The 19,334-nt window shown below is 38.4% G+C and overlaps 1 protein-coding gene across 1 annotated transcript; it reads left to right on the forward strand.

Moving 5' to 3' along the window:
• Positions 1-18,131: 18,131 nt before the first annotated feature.
• On the forward strand, positions 18,132-19,070 carry LOC123390250 (olfactory receptor 2J3-like). Its single transcript, XM_045073945.1, has one exon. The coding sequence runs from the start codon at positions 18,132-18,134 to the stop codon at positions 19,068-19,070; it is 939 nt and encodes a 312-aa protein (XP_044929880.1).
• The last annotated feature ends 264 nt before the right edge of the window (positions 19,071-19,334 follow it).

Genomic DNA, 19,334 nt, shown 5'->3' on the forward strand with positions numbered 1-19,334 from the left:
TGGCTAGGAAATAAATGGAAAGTATTTAAAACTACAGTAGGTTGATAGGGTTTTCTCTAATAATTCACTCTTGTGTCCTATTTCCCCAAGTTTTATGTGAGATATTCATGTGCTGCATTTGATACAGTCATGTTAGGCAACAATGATGCTTGGCTATATGCACCACTAAGCACACTATGTTTGTGAAAATGTAGTGAAAGTAGTTCTACACTGTACTCTAAAATACTAATTTAACTAAGTAATAAAATATGTAATAATACAAATTAAAATATAAACCCATTAGTTCAAACTATTCATTATAAATAGTACTGCAACCCCACATCTGTGCACGTTGTATCATTATGTCACTTGAGAAGTATTTTTCACTGGTCTCTGTCACGGTAGCTCATGTCTCAGTGGGCAGCTGGGCTAAGCTGTGCATTCCCTGTTGGGCACCCCATCCTTCAGAACAACTGCAAGCCTTCTAAGTTTATCAATTCAATTATGGAGACACTGTTGCTTTTTTTTAACAGTTCAAAAAGATCTTTATTCTTTATTACTATTTTCTCTTAAGTTATATTAGTCATCATGCAGTACATCATTATTAGTTTTTGATGTAGTGTTCCAAGATCCATTACTTACCTATGACACTCAGTGTTCCATGCAATATGTGCCCTCCTTAATACCTATCACCCGGCCAAGCCATCCCTCCATACCCCCAAAACCCTCGGTTTGCTTCTCAGAGTCCACAATCTCTCATGGTTCATCTCCCTCTCTGATTTCCCCCCCTTCACTTTTCCCTTCCTTCTAATGTCCTCCATACTATTCCTTATGTTCCACAAATAAGTGAAACCATATGATAATTGGCTTTCTCTGCCTGACTTATTTCAAGCAGCATAATCTCCTCCAGTCCCATCCATTCCATGTTGATGCAAAAGTTGGGTATTCATCCTTTCTCATGGCTGAGTAATATTTTATACTTCTTTATCCATTCATCTGTTGAAGGGCATCTTGGCTCTTTCCACAGTTTGGCTATTGTAACCATTGCTACTATGAACATTGGGGTACAGATGGCCCTTCTTTTCACTACCTCTGTATCTTTGGTGTAACAATATGGTCAAAAAATCTTTGCCAAAGCAGAAAAAAATATCCAATGGAAGAAAGACAGTCTCTTAAATAAATGGTGCTGGGAAAATTGGACAGCTATGTGCAGAGGAATGAAACTCGGCCATTCTCTTACACCATACACAAAGATAAACTCAAAATGCATGAAAGACCTCAATGTGAGACAGGAACCCGTCGAACTCCTAGAGGAGAACATAGGCAGTCACCTCTTCAACATTGGCCATAGCAACTTCTTTCAAGACGTGTCTCCAAAGGCAAAGGAAACAAAAGTGAAAAATGAACTTTTCAGATTTCATCAAGATCAAAAGCTTCTGCACATCAAAGGAAACAGTCAACAAAACAAAGAGGCAACTCACGGAATAGGGGAAGATATTCACAAATGACACTATAGACAAAGGGCTGATATGCAAGATCTATAAAGAACTCCTCAAACTCAATACACACAAAAGAGATAAACACATCAAAAAAATGGTCATTAAAAATCTCCAAACAAACAAAAGCCCAGGGCCAGACGGCTTCCCGGGGGAATTCTACCAAACATTTAAAGAAGAACTAATTCCTATTCTCCTAAAACTGTTCCAAAAAATAGAAATGGAAGGAAAACTTCCAAACTCATTTTATGAGGCCAGTATTACCTTGATCCCAAAACCAGACAAGGATCCCACCAAAAAAGAGAGCTATAGACCAATATCCTTGATGAACACAGATGCGAAAATACTCAACAAAATACTAGCCAATAGGATTCAACAGTACATTAAAAGATTATTCACCACGACCAAGTAGGATTTATTCCAGGGCTGCAAGGTTGGTTCAACATCCACAAATCAGTCAATGTGATACAACACATCAATGAAAGAAAGAACAAGAACCATATGATACTCTCAATAGATGCTGAAAAAGCATTTCACAAAGTACAGCATCCCTTCCTGATCCAAACTCTTCAAAGTGTAGGGATAGAGGGCACATACCTCAATATCATCAAAGCCATCTATGAAAAACCCACTGTAAATATCATTCTCAATGGAGAAAAACTGAAAGCTTTTCCACTAAGGTCAGGAACACGGCAGGGATGTCCATTATCACTACTGCTATTCAACATAGTACTAGAAGTCCTAGCCTCAGCAATCAGACAACAAAAGGAAATTAAAGGCATCCAAATTGGCAAAGAAGAAGTCAAATTATCACTCTTCGCAGATGATATGATACTATATGTGGAAAACCCAAAAGACTCCACTCCAAAACTGCTAGAACTTATACAGGAATTCAGTAAAGTGTCAGGATATAAAATCAATGCACAGAAATCAGTTGCATTTCTCTACACCAACAGCAAGACAGAAGAAAGAGATATTAAGGAGTCAATCCCATTTACAATTGCACCCAAAACTATAAGATACCGAGGAATAAACCTAACCAAAGAGACACAGAATCTATACTCAGAAAACTATAAAGTACTCATGAAAGAAATTGAGGAAGACACAAAGAAATGGAAAAATGTTCCATGCTCCTGGATTGGAAGAATAAATACTGTGAAAATGTCTATGCTACCTAAAGCAATCTACACATTTAATGCAATTCCTATCAAAGTACCATCCATCTTTTTCAAAGAAATGGAACAAATAATTCTAAAATTTATATGGAACCAGAAAAGACCTCGAATAGCCAAAGGGATATTGAAAAAGAAAGCCAACGTTGATGGCATCACAATTCCGGACTTCAAGCTCTATTACAAAGCTGTCATCATCAAGACAGCATGGTACTGGCACAAAAACAGACACATAAATCAATGGAACAGAATAGAGAGCCCAGAAATAGACCCTCAACTCCATGGTCAACTAATCTTCGACAAAGCAGGAAAGAATGTCCAATGGAAAAAAGACAGCCTCTTCAATAAATGGTGCTGGGAAAATTGGACAGCCACATGCAGAAAAATGAAATTGGACCATTTCCTTACACCACACACGAAAATAGACTCAAAATGGATGAAGGACCTCAATGTGAGAAAGGAATCCATCCAAATCCTTGAGGAGAACACAGGCAGCAACCTCTTCGACCTCAGCCGCAGCAACATATTCCTAGGAACAACGCAAAAGGCAAGGGAAGCAAGGGCAAAAATGAACTATTGGGATTTCATCAAGATCAAAAGCTTTTGCACAGCAAAGGAAACAGTTAACAAAATCAAAAGACAACTGACAGAATGGGAGAAGATATTTGCAAACGACATATCAGATAAAGGACTAGTGTCCAGAATCTATAAAGAACTTAGCAAACTCAACACCCAAAGAACAAATAATCCAATCAAGAAATGGACAGAGGACATGAACAGACATTTCTGCAAAGAAGACATCCAGATGGCCAACAGACACATGAAAAAGTGCTCCATATCACTCGGCATCAGGGAAATACAAATCAAAACCACAATGCGATATCACCTCACACCAGTCAGAATGGCTAAAATCAACAAGTCAGGAAATGACAGATGCTGGCGAGGATGCGGAGAAAGGGGCACCCTCCTACACTGTTGGTGGGAATGCAAGCTGGTGCAACCTCTCTGGAAAACAGCATGGAGGTTCCTCAAAATGTTGAAAATAGAACTGCCCTATGACCCAGCAACTGCACTATTGGGTATTTACCCTAAAGATACAAACGTAGTGATCCAAAGGGGCACGTGTACACGAATGTTTATAGCAGCAATGTCCACAATAGCCAAACTATGGAAAGAACCTAGATGTCCATCAACAGATGAATGGATCAAGAAGATGTAGTATATATACACAATGAAATACTATGCAGCCATCAAAAGAAATGAAATCTTGCCATTTGCGACAACATGGATGGAACTAGAGCGTATCATGCTTAGCGAAATAAGTCAAGCGGAGAAAGACAACTATCATATGATCTCCCTGATATGAGGAAGTGGTGATGCAACATGGGGGCTTAAGTGGGTACGAGAAGAATAAATTAAAGAAGATGGGATTGGGAGGGAGACAAACCATAAGTGACTCTTAATCTCACAAAACAAACTGAGGGTTGCTGAGGGGAGGGGGTTTGGGAAAAGGTGGTGGGATTATGGACATTGGGGAGGGTATGTGCTTTGGTGAGTGCTGTGAAGTGTGTAAACCTGGTGATTCACAGATCTGTACCCCTGGGGATAAAAATATATGTTTATAAAAAATAAAAAATTATTAAAAATAAAAAATAAAAAAAATGGGCAGAAGACAACAGACACTTCTCCAAAGAAGACACATAAATGGCTAACAAAAACATGAAAAAATGTTCATCATCACTAGCCATCAGGGAAATTCAAATCAAAACCACATTGAGATACCACCTTACACCAGTTAGAATGGCCAAAATCAACAAGACAGGAAACAACAAGTGTTGGAGAGGATATGGAGAAAGGGGAACCCTCTTACACTGTTGGTGGGGATACAAGTTGGTGCAGCCACTTTGGAAAACAGTGTGGAGGTTCCTTAAAGAATTGAAAATAGAGCTACCCTATGACCCATACAATTGCATTACTGGTTATTTACCCCAAAGATACAGATGTAGTGAAAAGAAGGGCCATCTGTACCCCAATGTTCACATAGCAGCAATGTCCACAATAGCCAAACTGTGGAAGGAGCTGAGATGCCCTTCAACAGACTAATGGATAAAGATATAGCCCATACATACAATGGAGTATTACTTAGCCATCAGAAAGAATGAGTACCCAACTTTCTCATCAACATGGATGATACTGGAGCAGATTATGCTGAGTGAAATAACTCAAGAAGAGAAAGTCAATTATTACATGGTTCACTTACTTGTGGAGCATAAAGTATAACATGGAGAACATTAGGAGAAGGAAAGGAGAAGTGAATTGGGGGAAATCGAAGAGGGGGATCCGTGAGAGACTGTGGACTCTGAGAAACAAACTGAGGGTTTGGGACTGAAGGGGGGTGGGGTTAGCTGATCCCCGTGGTGGGTATTAGGGCGGGCAGGTATTGCATGGAGCACTGGGTGTGGTGCATCAACAATGAATCTTGGAACACTGAAAAAATTAAATTAAATTTTTAAAAATTTAAATTAGCCAACATATAGCACATCACTAGTTTCAGATGTAGTGTTCAATAATTCATAAGTTTCACATATGATTTATGGATAAAAATCCAAATCAATAAAAGCAGCATCCTGCATGTAATTGAACTTATGTGACATTCGTCTTTCTCTGAGTTAGTTCATTTGGCAGACTACCCTCTAGGACCACCCATATTGTTGTGAATGGCAAAATTTCAATCTTAAACTACAAAAGGAGCAAAGAAAACCAGAAACAGATTTGTAAATAGAGAGAACAAACTGGTGGTTGCCAAAGGGGGATGGGAGAGGGTAGGGGGATGGGTGAAATGGGAGAAGGGGATTAAGAAGCAGAAAATTCCAGTTCTAAAATAGATAGGTCACAGGGATGAAAAGTATAGCTTAGGGAATATAGTAAATAATATTGTAATAACTTCGTATGGTGATAGACAGTGACTATGTTTATCATGGTGAGCATTTCATAAAGTATATGATTGTTGAATCATTATATTGAACACCAGAAACTAATATAACACTGTGTCAACTATACTCAAAAACAAAAGCAAAACGTGTCCCAGGGATTTGGTCGCTTGTATTTTTCCTGCCTTTTCTCTGTCCTCTAAGGGAAGAATAGGGTTTTCCTCTTAATCCCTAAATAAGTACCTTGTTTACCCATAAAACAGTTATGGTCTAGAAGGGCAGAGAGGAATGACCACAGCATTTTGGTTTGATTTACTGATGGTGGCCCCACTATTTTCTGAGAAGCCAGAGACCTGTGGCACTTGCTTGTCCTTTCTCCCAGAATGGTGAGGACATCTCTATGGACCTGGTTAAAGAGCAGTGTTTGTTGTTTAAAGTTAGAAATATAGTTAGAGAGATTCTCAAAGTACACACTTCTTCCTAAGTAGGAAGGCAGACTCTGGAGACCTCATTATTGAGCTGGCTGAGAACAGGGACTGATAGCGAGGAACTCATTTTCCCCAGGTCCCCAAGGACTTTGTCATACTTGGAAGGGAGATGTGATGAGATGTTTTGTCCCCACTCAGTACAGCTATTGAAATCTCCAATATTTCATTTCATTACATGGCAATGTAACCTCTGGGGTTGTCTCTTTCAGAGAAGAAGGAGACAATTAAGGACATTTGTTGTTGAAGGCTGATTGAGACCATCCCCCTCCCTGAAGGCCCTGCCTTTAGTGATGGTGCCACTGGGACACCGCCTCAATGCTCTTGCCAACTCAGTCCTCAGAATTGTCAGTAATCAGCATCAGGTGAAGGATTTGATAGGGACCACTGTGTGAATAGGTCATAAATGGGGCAATATGTTTTTGTACATTCCAGAGATAATGATCACAATGATCTTTAATGCATAATTATTCTTCTTAACAAGCCTTGAAAAGACCAGCTGCAGAAAAATACATATACTGCTATATACCTACAGTAGTTTAAATACCTACATCTTATTTCATATTATGTCAGGTTATATTACTATGTAATAAAAAGTGAACAATAAAAATAAAACAAAATTCATAAGAGTGATCACCTCTGACAAGGGATGCTGTAATTGTCCAGGAGTAAGGATGATGCTTCCATGCTGTATTGATGATATTGTGCTTTATTTCTTAAGTTGAGCAGTGTAGGTAGGTGTGTTTTCAAGAAGAATACAATGCTAGTAGGGCCAAACCTCAGATTCAGTAACAGTCCACTTCTGTGGCTGTCTCAATTCTAACTAAGTCTGAACTTTGTAATCCTATGTCAACTATTTTATTTATTTATTTATTTATTTTTTTCGTGCAAGCATCTCTTTTTATTCTTTATCCCCCATCACACAGCTCTTTTTTTATTATGATGGTTAGTTAGCCACTGCATGGTACATGATTAGCTTTTGATGTAGCGTTCAGTGATTCATTAGTTGTGTATAACAGCCAGTGCTCACCACATGTGCCTTCCTATGTCCAATAGAACTTCTCAATAACTCTGACATTCTGACCTTTCATGGCATCATTTATTTCCCTAATTCTGTTTTCATGGCTTCTACGCTGAAATCTGGAAAACAACTCAAATAAAACAACTAATTTTAGGCAGAACAGAATTTGAACACTTCAAATAGAGCACTTGAATAAGGTCTTAAAGATGAGTAGATATTATTTAAATAGGGAAATGGGAGAGGGTAATTTTAGACTGGGATCATTAGACTAACAATGCAGAATGCCTCTTTGGTTAATGTAATGGTGTTTTGTTTTATTTATTTATTTTTAATTTTTATTATTTTAAATTTCTTTTCAGTGTTCCAGAATTCATTGTTTATGCACCATACCCAGTGCTCATTTTTGACCAGGATGACATCCTCAAGAAAATGCAGATTAGAAGCCCTGCTTTTTAAAACAAATCCTCATTTTGTGTTTTTTTATGTGGACCTGAGCCTAAGGCAGATGCTTAACTGTCTGATCCACCCAGACCCCCCAGGCCTGTTTTGTTTTGTTCTGATTATATACCCTGCTTTCTTTCGGTTATCTTTTGCTTGAAGTAGCTTTTTCCATCTTCTCAGTACAAATCTATGTGTGCTCTTAAAGTTGAAGTTAATCTCTTCTGGAAGCATATAGCTGTGTCTTGTGTTCTTTGTTTGTCTTTTAATCCATTCAGTCATTCTATATCTTTGGATTGGAGAATTTAATCCATTTATATTTAAAATAATTATTGATCAGGAATATCTTACTAATGTCATCTTATTAATTGCTTTCCAGGTTTTTTGCATTTACCTTGTTCCCTTCTTCCTCTCTTGCTGCCTTTCTTGGTGAATTGATGGTTTTCCGTAGTGATCATGCTTTAATTCCCTTCTCTTTTTCTATTGAAAACCTAATTGAGGTTTTAATTTGCAGTTACTAGGCAGCTTACATAGATTAACATATATATATAATCTATTCTATTTTATGTTGATAATAACTTCAATTTCAAAAAGGCCTTTACACTTTCCCTTCCCTTTTATGTTTCTACTGCCACAAATTATTTCTTTTTATATTGTTTATTAACAAGTTATAGTAGCTATAGTTATTTTTAACACTCTCACTCTTTAGTCTTTATACTATAGTTAAGTGGTTAATAACACCCCATTGTATTAAATTGTTAGAGTATTCCGAATTTTAGTATGTATAAGGAACTTTGCCAGGGTACTACATATTTTCACATGTTTTCATGTGAGAAAAGAGTGTTGTTTTACGTCAGTCTGAAGAACTTTCAGCATTTTTTGGAGGCAGGGCTAGTGGCGATAATTTCCCATAGCTTTTATTTGTCTGGAAGTCTTTATTTCTCCATTGCTCCTAAAGGATAACTATGGTGGATAGAGAATTCTTTGTGAGTATTTTTTTTCTTTCAGCACTCTGAATATATTACCCTGTTCTCTCCTAGATGATAGGCTTCCTGCTGAGAACTCTGCTGATAGGACAATGAGGGTTCTGTTGTAGGTTACCATCTCTTATTTTCTCTTGTTGCTTTTAGGAATCTCTAGTTGTCCTTGTTGATTTTTGACAGTTTTATTATAATGTGTTTTGGAGAAAATTTTGGATTGAAATTTTGGGGTGACCTAGTCACCTGATGAATGTGCATGTTTAAATCTCTCTCCAGGTTTAGAAATTTCTCAGCCATTTTTAAAAAAAAAGCACCTGGGTGGCTCAGCTGGTTAAGTATCCATCTCTTGATTTAAACTAAGGTCAGGATCTCAAGGTTGTGGGATCAAGCCCTACATAGGGCTTTGCACACAACATGGAGTCTGCTTTTCCCTCTCCCTTTCTCCTTCCCCTGCTCATGATGTCTCTCTCTTTCTCTCTTTCTAATATAAATAAACAAATACAGAGATATCTTTACAAAATGAGTTTTCTGCTCCCTTCTCCCTCTTCTGTCTTTCTGGAACTGCATTAATCCTGCATTGCTTCTTTTGATGGCATCACATAGATCATTGGCATTCTTCACTGTTTTCTCATTCTTTTTTCTTTATCCTTCTCTAACTTGGTAATTTCAAACCTCTTATCTTCTAAATCACAGATTCTTTCTTTTATTTGGTCTATTGATGCTAAAATTATCTATTGCATATCTTATTTCATTTATGGTATTCTACAGCTCCAGAATTTCTGTTTGGTTCTTAGAAAGATATATATGTTTGCTAATCTTATTTTGTTCATGTATTGTCTTCTTGATTCTGTTGACTTCTTTTCTGTGTTTTCTTATAACACCCTTAATTTCCTTAAAATATGTACTTTGAATTCTCTCTTTTTATTGTGTTATGTTAATCATCATACAATACATCATTAGTTTTTGATGTAGTGTTCCACGATTCGCTGTTTACATATAACACCCAGTGCTCCATGCAATATGTGCTACATGAATTCTCTTTTTTAAGATTTTATTTATTTGACAGAGCACAAGTCAGGGGAGTGGCAGGCAGGGGGAGAGGGAGAAATAGGAGCCCTGTGTGGGCCTCAGTCCCAGGACCCTGGGATCATGACCTGAGTCAAAAGAAGATGCTTAACTGACTGAGCTACTCAGCCATCCCTTGAATTCTTTATAAAGTAAATTGTGGATCTCCATTTCTGTGGGTTCCATTATTGGAAGACTGCTGTGACTTTTTGGTAATGTCATTTCTTCTTGGTTTTTCATCTTCTTTTAAATTTTTGTGTTACTTTCTTTGCTTTTGAAGTAGCAGTCACCTCCTCCAATTTTAATAAAAGCCTTCATGTGAGAAGCCACTTTCACCAACCCTACTAGAGATTCTGAGGCTTTCCAGGACCTTGCCTTGATGCTCCCATTCCATGCAAGCACATATCTTGAGCTCATATGTCTTCTCTTCTCTTTTTCTCTTTTCTTCTCTTGCATATCTTTTTTTTTTAATTTTTTATTTTTTATAAACATATATTTTTATCCCAGGGGCACAGGTCTGTGAATCACCAGGTTTACACACTTCACAGCACTCACCAAAGCACATACCCCCCCCCCCAATATCCATAATCCCACCCCCTTCTCCCAACCTCCCTCCCCCCAGCAACCCTCAGTTTGTTTTGTGAGATTAAGAGTCACTTATGGTTTGTCTCCTTCCCAATTCCATCTTGTTTCAATGGTTCTTCTTCTACCCACTTAAGCCCCCATGTTGCATCACCACTTCCTCATATCAGGGAGATCATATGATAGTTGTCTTTCTCCGCTTGACTTATTTCTCTAAGCATGATACGCTCTAGTTCCATCCATGTTGTCGCAAATGGCAAGATTTCATTTCTTTTGATGGCTGCATAGTATCCCATTGTGTATATATACCACATCTTCTTGACCCATTCATCTGTTGATGGACATCTATGTTTTTTACTTCTTTTCAGTGTAACAGTATTAATTGTTTTTGAACCACACCCAGTGCTCCATTCAATCCATGCCCTCTCCATGGATTGGAGAGGATGGTTCCCCCAACCTCCCACCCCCGACCCCTTCAAAACCCTCAGATTGTTTTTCAGAGTCCATAGTCTCTCATGATTCACCTCCCCTTCCAATTTCCCTCAACTCCCTTCTCCTAACTCCCCATGTCCTCCATGCTATTTGTTATGCTCCACAAATTAGTGAAACCAAATGATCATTGACTCTCTGCTTGACTTATTTCACTCAGCATAATCTCTTCCAGTTCCATCCATGTTGCTGCCAAAGTTGGGTATTCATCATTTCTGATGGAGGCATAATACTCCATCGTGTATATGGACCACATCTTCCTTATCCATTCGTCCATTGAAGGGCATCTTGGTTCTTTCCACGGTATAGCAACAGTGGCCTTTGATGCTATAAACATTGGGGTACAGATGGCCCTTCTTTTCATTACGTCTGTATTTTGGGGGTAAATACCCAGTAGTGCAATTGCAGAGTCATAGGGAAGCTCATACAAATGACTATCAGACACATGAAAAAATGTTCATCTCACTAGCCTTCAGGGAGATTCAAATTAAAACCACATTGTGATATCACCTTACACCAGTTAGAATGGCCAAAATTAGCAAGACAGGAAACAACATGTGTTGGAGAGGATGTGGAGAAAGGGGAACCCTCTTCCACTGTTGGTGGGAATGCAAGTTGGTGCAGCCACTTTGGATAACAGCATGGAGATTCCTCAAGAACTTTAAAATAGAGCTTCCCTATGACCCTGCCTCTTTGCTTTGTTGACTGTTTCCTTTGCTGTGCAGAAGATTTTGATCTTGATGAAGTCCCAAAAGTTCATCTTCATTTTTGTTTCCTTTGCCTTTGGAGACATATCTTGAAAGAAGTTGCTGTGGCTGATATCAAAGAGGTTACTGCCTATGTTCTCCTCTAGGATTCTGATAGATTCCTGTCTCACATTGAGGTCTTTTATCCATTTTGAGTTTATCTTTGTGTACAGTGTAAGAGAATGGTCGAGTTTCATTCTTCTACATATAGCTGTCCAGTTTTCCCACCACCATTTATTGAAGAGACTGTCTTTTTTCCACTGTTTATTTTTTCCTGTTTTGTCGAAGATTATTTGACCATAGAGTTGAGGGTCCCTATCTGGGCTCTCTACATCATTAATTTTTGATGTAGTGTTCCATGATTCATTGTTTGTGTATAATACACAGTGCTCCATGAAATAACTGTTACTGTGCTCACCCATCCCCCCACTCACCTCCCCTCTGAAACCCTCAGTTTGATTTCCAGAGTCCATAGTCTCTCATGGTTCATCTCTCTCTCAGATTCCTGCCTTTCATTTTTCCAGTCCTTGTTCTCATGTACTCCATGCTATTCCTTACATTCCACATATAAGTGAAACCATATAATTGTCTTTCTCTGTTTGACTTATTTCACTTAGCACAATCTCCTCCAGTCCATGTTAATGCAAATAGTGGGTATTCATCCTTTCAGATGGTTGAGCAATATTCCTTTGTATATATGGACCACATCTTTATCCATTCATCTGTTGAAGGACTTCTTGTCTCCTTCCACAGTTTGGCTATTGTGGACATTGCTGCTATGAACATTTGGATGCATAAGACCCTTCTTTTCCCTATATCTGTATCTTTGCAGTAAATACTCAATAGTTCAATTGCTGGGTCATGGGGTAGCTCTATTTTTACCATCTTGAGTAACCTCCATACTATTTTCCAAAGTGGCTGTACTCATTCCCACCAACAGTGTAAGAGGATCCCCCTTTCTCCACCACTTTGCCAAGACTTGTAGTTTCTTGTCTTGTCAACTTTTGTCATTGTAACTGTTGTAAGGTGGTTTCTCATCATGGTTTTGATTTTAATTGCCCTGATGGCTAATGATGTTGAACATTTTTTCATCTGTCTGTTAGCCATTTGTATGTCTTCCTTGGAGAAATGTCCATTCAGAGGAAAAAGATGGTGGAGGGGTAGGGGAACTTCTTTCAACATGTCCCCTGAATTGCACTGGGTATCTAGCAGACAATTCTGAACATCCATGAAACCACCCCGAGATGTAAGAAGATACATCTGGATCTCTACAAACAGAATCTCTCAGGACGTTAGTCTCAAAGTATGAAGCAGGGAGCCATGATTCCATGGGCAGATAAACAGAAGGGGGAGGGAGCTGCCATAAGTGGTTGAGCTGAGAAGGTGAAATAGTAGTTTTCTATCCTTGTACAAACAGAATACTACATCACTTTCTCTATAATATCACAGGAGACTTTAATGGTTTACATTAATGGAAGATGGCTTTGTGTGGCAGTGGTTTATCTCTCACATATATTCGCAAAATGTGTGTGGCTGAACTTATATCGGAGTGACAAAAAGATATGGCTTTGGAGCCAGCATACTTGGTTTCACATCCTGCTGCCACCACTAACACTGTGGCCAAAGATGAGTGGCTTAAGTTCTCTGTACCTCAGTTTCCTCATTTAGAGAAGTTGGTAATTACACTAGCTTTCTGTATAGGGTACTGGTGGGGATTAAAAGGGCCACCTTATGCCAAGTGTTTAAAATATTCTAATGCTTATTAAGTTCATTAGAAGTATTTGCTATTATTACTAGGGAAGGCACATCAGAACCAGTGTAAAATCGGAAGCTACTATGTAAAGCCTAAGGTATCCAGACAGAGTTCAAGTGTGAAAGGCAAGTGAGATGAGTTGGGCTATTGTAGAACCAAAGCACTGTTAGAGTTTGGAGGAAATAAGGGAGATACCAGCTTAAGACTTTCTAATTAATGTCTGTGCCTCTTGGTAGATGAGCAGATATGCAATATAGAAAACAGGCCACAGCATTAGCCATGTGATTTGTTATTAGGAAATGAAAATCCCTTCATGGACAGAGGTTTAAATGGTAAGTCAAGGGAAGTTGTTAATGGAAGATTTTTGAAAAATTAAAATTGATAATCATCATAACATTCAGTATAAAAGGTTTGAGTGATATATGAATTATTTTCAGAAATTTCAGAAGTTTTTTTTATTATTTAAATTCCAGAGTTAGCTAACATACAATGTAGTATTAGTTTCAGGTGTAGAATATAGTGACTCATCACTTACATACAACAGGATTTCTCATCACAAGTGATCCCCTCCAATCACCTCCCCCCACATCTCCCCTCTGATAATCACCAGATTGTTCTCTGTAGTTAAGAGTTTGTATCTTGGTTTGCCTCTCTCTCCCCCAACCCTTTGCTCTCATTGGTTTTATTTCTTAAATTCCACATATATACTAAATCAATCAGTATTTGTCTTTCTCTTACTGACTTATTTCACTTAACATTATACTCTGTAGCTCCATCCATGTAATTGCAAATGGAAAAACTTCATTCTTTTTTTAAGGCCAAGTAATATATTAATATATAAATATTATGACATCTTTTTTTTTTTTCTCAGCTCTAGGGTTAGGTTTAGGTTTAGGACCAGGTTTATGGGAAGGGTTGGTGTTACTGCCAGAGTGATGGTATGTGCCTAGTATCCTGCAGCTCAGAGACTCTCAAGAGGGTTAAATTTATGTCAGGGTTTGAATTAGGGGTTAGGAATTAGGAGTTAAGGGTTAGAGTTGGGGCGAGGGCTAGGGTTTAGTTAATGAATGTGCCTAACAATGTGTAGTTGAGAGACATTTCCATAGAATGAAACACCAGAGTCCTGTTGGGGTGAGAATAGATATGCTTGTGGGAGGAGATAAGGGAAGATGAGATGAGAGAGATGAGGGAAGGAGAGTATTTGGGGCTCTAAATACTCTTTAAATAGCTTCTCTCAATTTTGTAGGCATAAACGTACAATTGAATTTAAAAGACAACCAAGAAGGCATAAACAGTGTAGGATGACTCTCAAAGACCATTAGGATAATAAAGAAAAGTTTAGTTTTAATATATACCACCTTTCCTGTTTCATAAATCCTGAATCTCCCCTACTTCTAACCAGTTATCTGGTAAATTTGGATCTACCCTGATGGGAAGGAGTGGAAAAATCAGGTGACTCTGCAGAACCGATTCCCTTCATTGACAATACAACTCAAAGCAACTTTTCCCCTGTCGTTTGGTGATAAATTTTGTGGCATCTTGGTACAAATGCGACATCAAGTTGAAGGTATTTCTGTGAAGAGGATTATTTTGACAAACTCAACACCCCCAAAACAAATAAACCAGTCAAGAAATGGGCAGAAGGCATGAACAGACACTTCTCCAAAAAAGATAGGCAAAAGGCTAACAGACACAAGAAAAAATGTCCAACATCACTAAATACCATCAAGAAAATACCAATCAAAACCACAATGAGATACCACCTCACACCAGTCAGAATGACAAAAATTTTTAAAATAGGAAACAACAAATGTTGGCAAGGATGCTTAGGAAGAGGAACCCTCTTACACTATTGTGTAAGAAGGCAACCTGGTGCGGCCACTCTGGAAAACTATATGAAGGTCCCTCAAGGCATTAAAAATAGAGCTACCCTACAACTCAGCAATTGTTCAACTAGGTAGTTATCCCAAAGTTACAGATGTAGTGAAAATAAGGGGCACATGCTCTCCAATGCTCATAGAAACAATGTCCACAAGAGCCAAACTGTGAAAGGATGTGAGATGTCCTTCAACAGATGAATGGATAAAGAATATGTGGTTCATATATACAATGGAATACTATTCAACCATCAGAAAGGATGAATACCTACCATTTGCATTGACATGGATGGAACTGGAGGATTGTGCAAAGTGAAATAAGTCTAGCAGAGAAAGACAATTATCATATGGTTTCATTCATATGTGGAAAGAAGGAATAACACATAGAACCCTAGCAGAAGTGAGGGAAAACTAAACGGGAAGAAATCAGGGAGGGAGACAAACCATGAGAGACTGTGGACCCCAGGAAACAAACTGAGGGCTACAGAAGGGAGGGTGTTGGTGATATGGGGTAGCCTGGTGGTAGGTATTAAGGAGGGCATGTGTTGTGATGAGAACTGGGTATTATGCACAGCTAATGAATCACTGAACACTACATTAAAAACTAATGATGTACTATATGTTGTTTAACTGAACATAATTAAACAATGAGTTTTATCTTGTGAACATTATACTGTTCTTACCTGGACAGTTCCTTGAAGGGCATTAATTGCAATATTGATATTTGTGTTCCCCATGGTCCCAGTCAAGGAATGAAAGTCCTTTTTGTTTCCACAAATGTTCTGTTTGCTCTGGGATAAGAATTCCATCCCCTGATACCTTAAATGCCCTAAAGAATTCCGGCATTCTGTTCAAAGTACATCTTTTGGACAAGACCAGGCTTTCTCTTCTGTGATACTGACAATCACAGTTTGTTTTAGACTCTGCTTCCCAAGGATAGATTTTGAACATTAGCACAGATGATACAGGAAGACAGGGTGATATTTTCAGATTGCATGGCAGCCTGAATGTTTGTGTTGCTAAGTACAGTAAGGCATAGGCCAGGAAAAGAACAGTAGGGAGAGTGGATAAATACAGGAAAGTCAACATGGAAAGGTTGAGAGAGTGCCGCTTACGACTCAAGTTTAGTTCAAAGGAACAGATATGACAGGAATTCAGAGAATGTCTGTTAGTGGCGCTGGGGTGAGCAGACACTGCTAAGCCATCCATTTTCCCTACAATGTTTGTCTTCAAGGAAGAGAGAGAGATTTTGTTCCACAGTTCAAAAGGTACTATTGATAGGGTCTTCATTCCCCCTTCTCCACTAAGAGGAAATCAAGCCATGAATCTCCGAACTTCTTTCATTATGAATTCTGTATTTTTTGCCCCTTATCTCCTATCCCTTTTTACTTCTAGGAGAATGCTGAACAACAGCTGACGCAGCAGTTAAAGAAACAACACATAACTGCCACTTTCTTTTAATTAATGTAGTAAGGAATTCAGGCTGCTTTGTAAGGGAAGGAAACACCCACAGCATCTGAATTAAAATATTTTGTGTTTTATTACTATTTATTTTAGGGAAATAAGAAAGAAATCCCTTAGAACACCCCCCCCCATCCCTCATGAGGTTGACACTTACCTTATCAATAATATTAAAAAGCATATAGTTATCTTTGAGAGTTAGTCTTAAGGTCTTGGGTCACATTCAATGGTCCTTTCTTTCTAGCTGTAACTCAACCAATTAGACATCCCTTATCTCTTTCAAGGTTACAATATTTGAGCTAGTAAAAGTCCCTTAAAAGACTGCAGGTGGATCTGTTCTGATTGAATTTGTCTTTGCCATCTTCTATCAGAGAGTGAGGGGCAGATGTGGCTGGGAAAACTGTTTGGGAACATGTAAGTCTGAGCTATTATATCTTTTAAAAGCAACTATATATTAAAGTGTTTGTCTTTTCTATGAAAAATTAGTAACACAAGAGAAAAAGCCAACTAAAACCAAATTATTAATGTACATTTGAGTTGCGTAACTTCATTTTTTTACAAAAGAACAAACACAAGATAAATTGTTAATTGGATTTTATGCAATCCTCACAATCATTGTCCATTAAAACTCAATTAATTTTCTATTCAGAGGCACTAACTGAAATCGTAGAAAACCTAAAAATGTGGAATAATTATAAATTATGACTCAGAGTTCAAATGTCTTAGCTGCTGTTCTGAAGCACATGAGATTGTGTAGAAACTGTATTTCCATGCTGTTGTCCAGGCCTCACAGCCTGCGATTCACACCCTTTCAATCCCAAGCACCACCACTGGTTCCTACCCTCTTTCCTGCTCCAAACACCCTCCTCTTTCCTCGTGTTCCCTCTGCAGTTTCCTTCAACTCTGTATTTTCATTTTGGTCATGCAAAGCTAGTTCTAGTCTCATTTGTGATTGGAAGCATTCTATTATTGAAACATCCAGTCTATTTCACTTTTCAATCAGGATTAAGATCTTTATTTTAGCTCATAGTGTGAATACCCATTTTTGGATGTGTGTTACACACATGCTTATAGTTCAGTCACATGCAATTTTATGTCTAGATATAAGCTATTACCATAAATAAATAAGAATATTTTGTTCATCTTATAATGCAATTGAAGCTTATTTTTTTTCACCCAACATTGACATTTTAAAATTGTTACTGAGTTATTTTTCATCTCATGGTAAACCCCCATTTATATGTAAGATTATTTAAACTACAGATGTCCCTTTCTCTGTCCCACAAAACAGGAAGTTACCCTGAAATACATAAAAGGTGAATAAAGTGAAAGCGTATCTTTTTGTAAAACTCAAAAAGATTATTTTTATGAAAATTGTCTTTTGGCTGTGTGGGATGTGATCTTTAATTTTTATTTACCCAAATACTAATGTAGGGATGCATGAAAAGAACTCATTCTCTTGAAAAGTTATTGATTTTTTACCCACAACAAGAAAAATATCTGAATGACACATAAAAATAAAGCTATAAAAATGCTATTTTCATAAGAGCAGTACTTAGAAATGTCATAGGTTTTTGCCAGTCTGCACGTAGGAGACTGGCAATGAGTGGGCAGCTATTGAGTTTATGATTCTTCCTTCAGGTACAGAGAAAAATGAATGATGACGGGAGAAAATTCAAGTTCTGAAGGTTACTTTGTTCTACTGGGTTTTTCCAACTGGCCCCATCTGGAGGTAGCTCTCTTTGTGGTCATCTTGATATTCTACTTAATGACATTGGTGGGCAACCTGTTTATCATTATCTTGTCATACCTGGACGCTCATCTCCACACGCCCATGTACTTCTTCCTCTCAAACCTCTCTTTTCTGGATCTCTGCTACACCACCAGCTCCATCCCTCAGTTGCTGGTCAACCTCTGGGGCCCAGAAAAGACCATCTCTTACACCGGTTGCATGATTCAACTTTACTTTGTCCTTGCACTGGGAACCACAGAGTGTGTCCTCCTGGTGGTGATGTCCTATGACCGTTATGCAGCTGTCTGTAGACCCTTGCATTACGCTGTCCTCATGAATCCTCGTTTCTGCCACCTGTTGGCTGTGGCTTCCTGGGTCAGTGGCTTTACCGCCTCAGCACTTCATTCCTCCTTTACCTTCTGGGTACCCTTATGTGGACATCGCCAAGTGGACCATTTCTTCTGTGAAGTTCCAGCACTGCTGCGACTATCATGTGCTGATACCCATGTGAATGAGCTGACCCTCTTGATCATGAGCTCCATTTTTGTTCTCATACCACTCATCCTCATTCTCAGCTCATATAGTGCCATTGCCCGGGCTGTGCTGAGGATGCAGTCAACCGCCGGACTTCAGAGAGCTTTTAGGACATGTGGAGCCCATCTTATGGTTGTGTCCCTCTTTTTCATTCCCGTCATCTGCATATATCTGCAGCCACCATCAGGAAAGTCTCAAGATCAAGGCAAGTTCATTGCCCTCTTTTATACTGTAGTCACGCCTAGCCTCAACCCTCTAATCTATACTCTGAGAAACAAAGATGTAAGAGGGGCAGTAAGGAGACTCGTGGGGCAGGAGAGGGAGATGTGACAGAGAGATCACAATTTCTGTCCTGCAATTTTTGTTCAGAGTCTTGTCCATCTTGGAGGCTGGTTTCCCTGATTCTTTGATACTCATTTTGTTCTACACCCCAGGACATATATAAGAAAATTTCAGCCTGAATTTTGGGTTCTTTTTATTGGCTTATTTAAAAATATTATCTAAAGGAAACTTTTTTTTGTTTGTACCACTTTAACTTTAATAATTCCATATTTAGTGTCCATAGAAATTAGAGACTGGGTTTTAAGGATAATG

This window comes from Mustela putorius, unplaced genomic scaffold (assembly GCF_011764305.1).
Source record: "Mustela putorius furo isolate JIRA1106 unplaced genomic scaffold, ASM1176430v1.1 tig00537295_pilon_pilon_pilon, whole genome shotgun sequence".
NCBI lineage: Eukaryota > Metazoa > Chordata > Mammalia > Carnivora > Mustelidae > Mustela > Mustela putorius.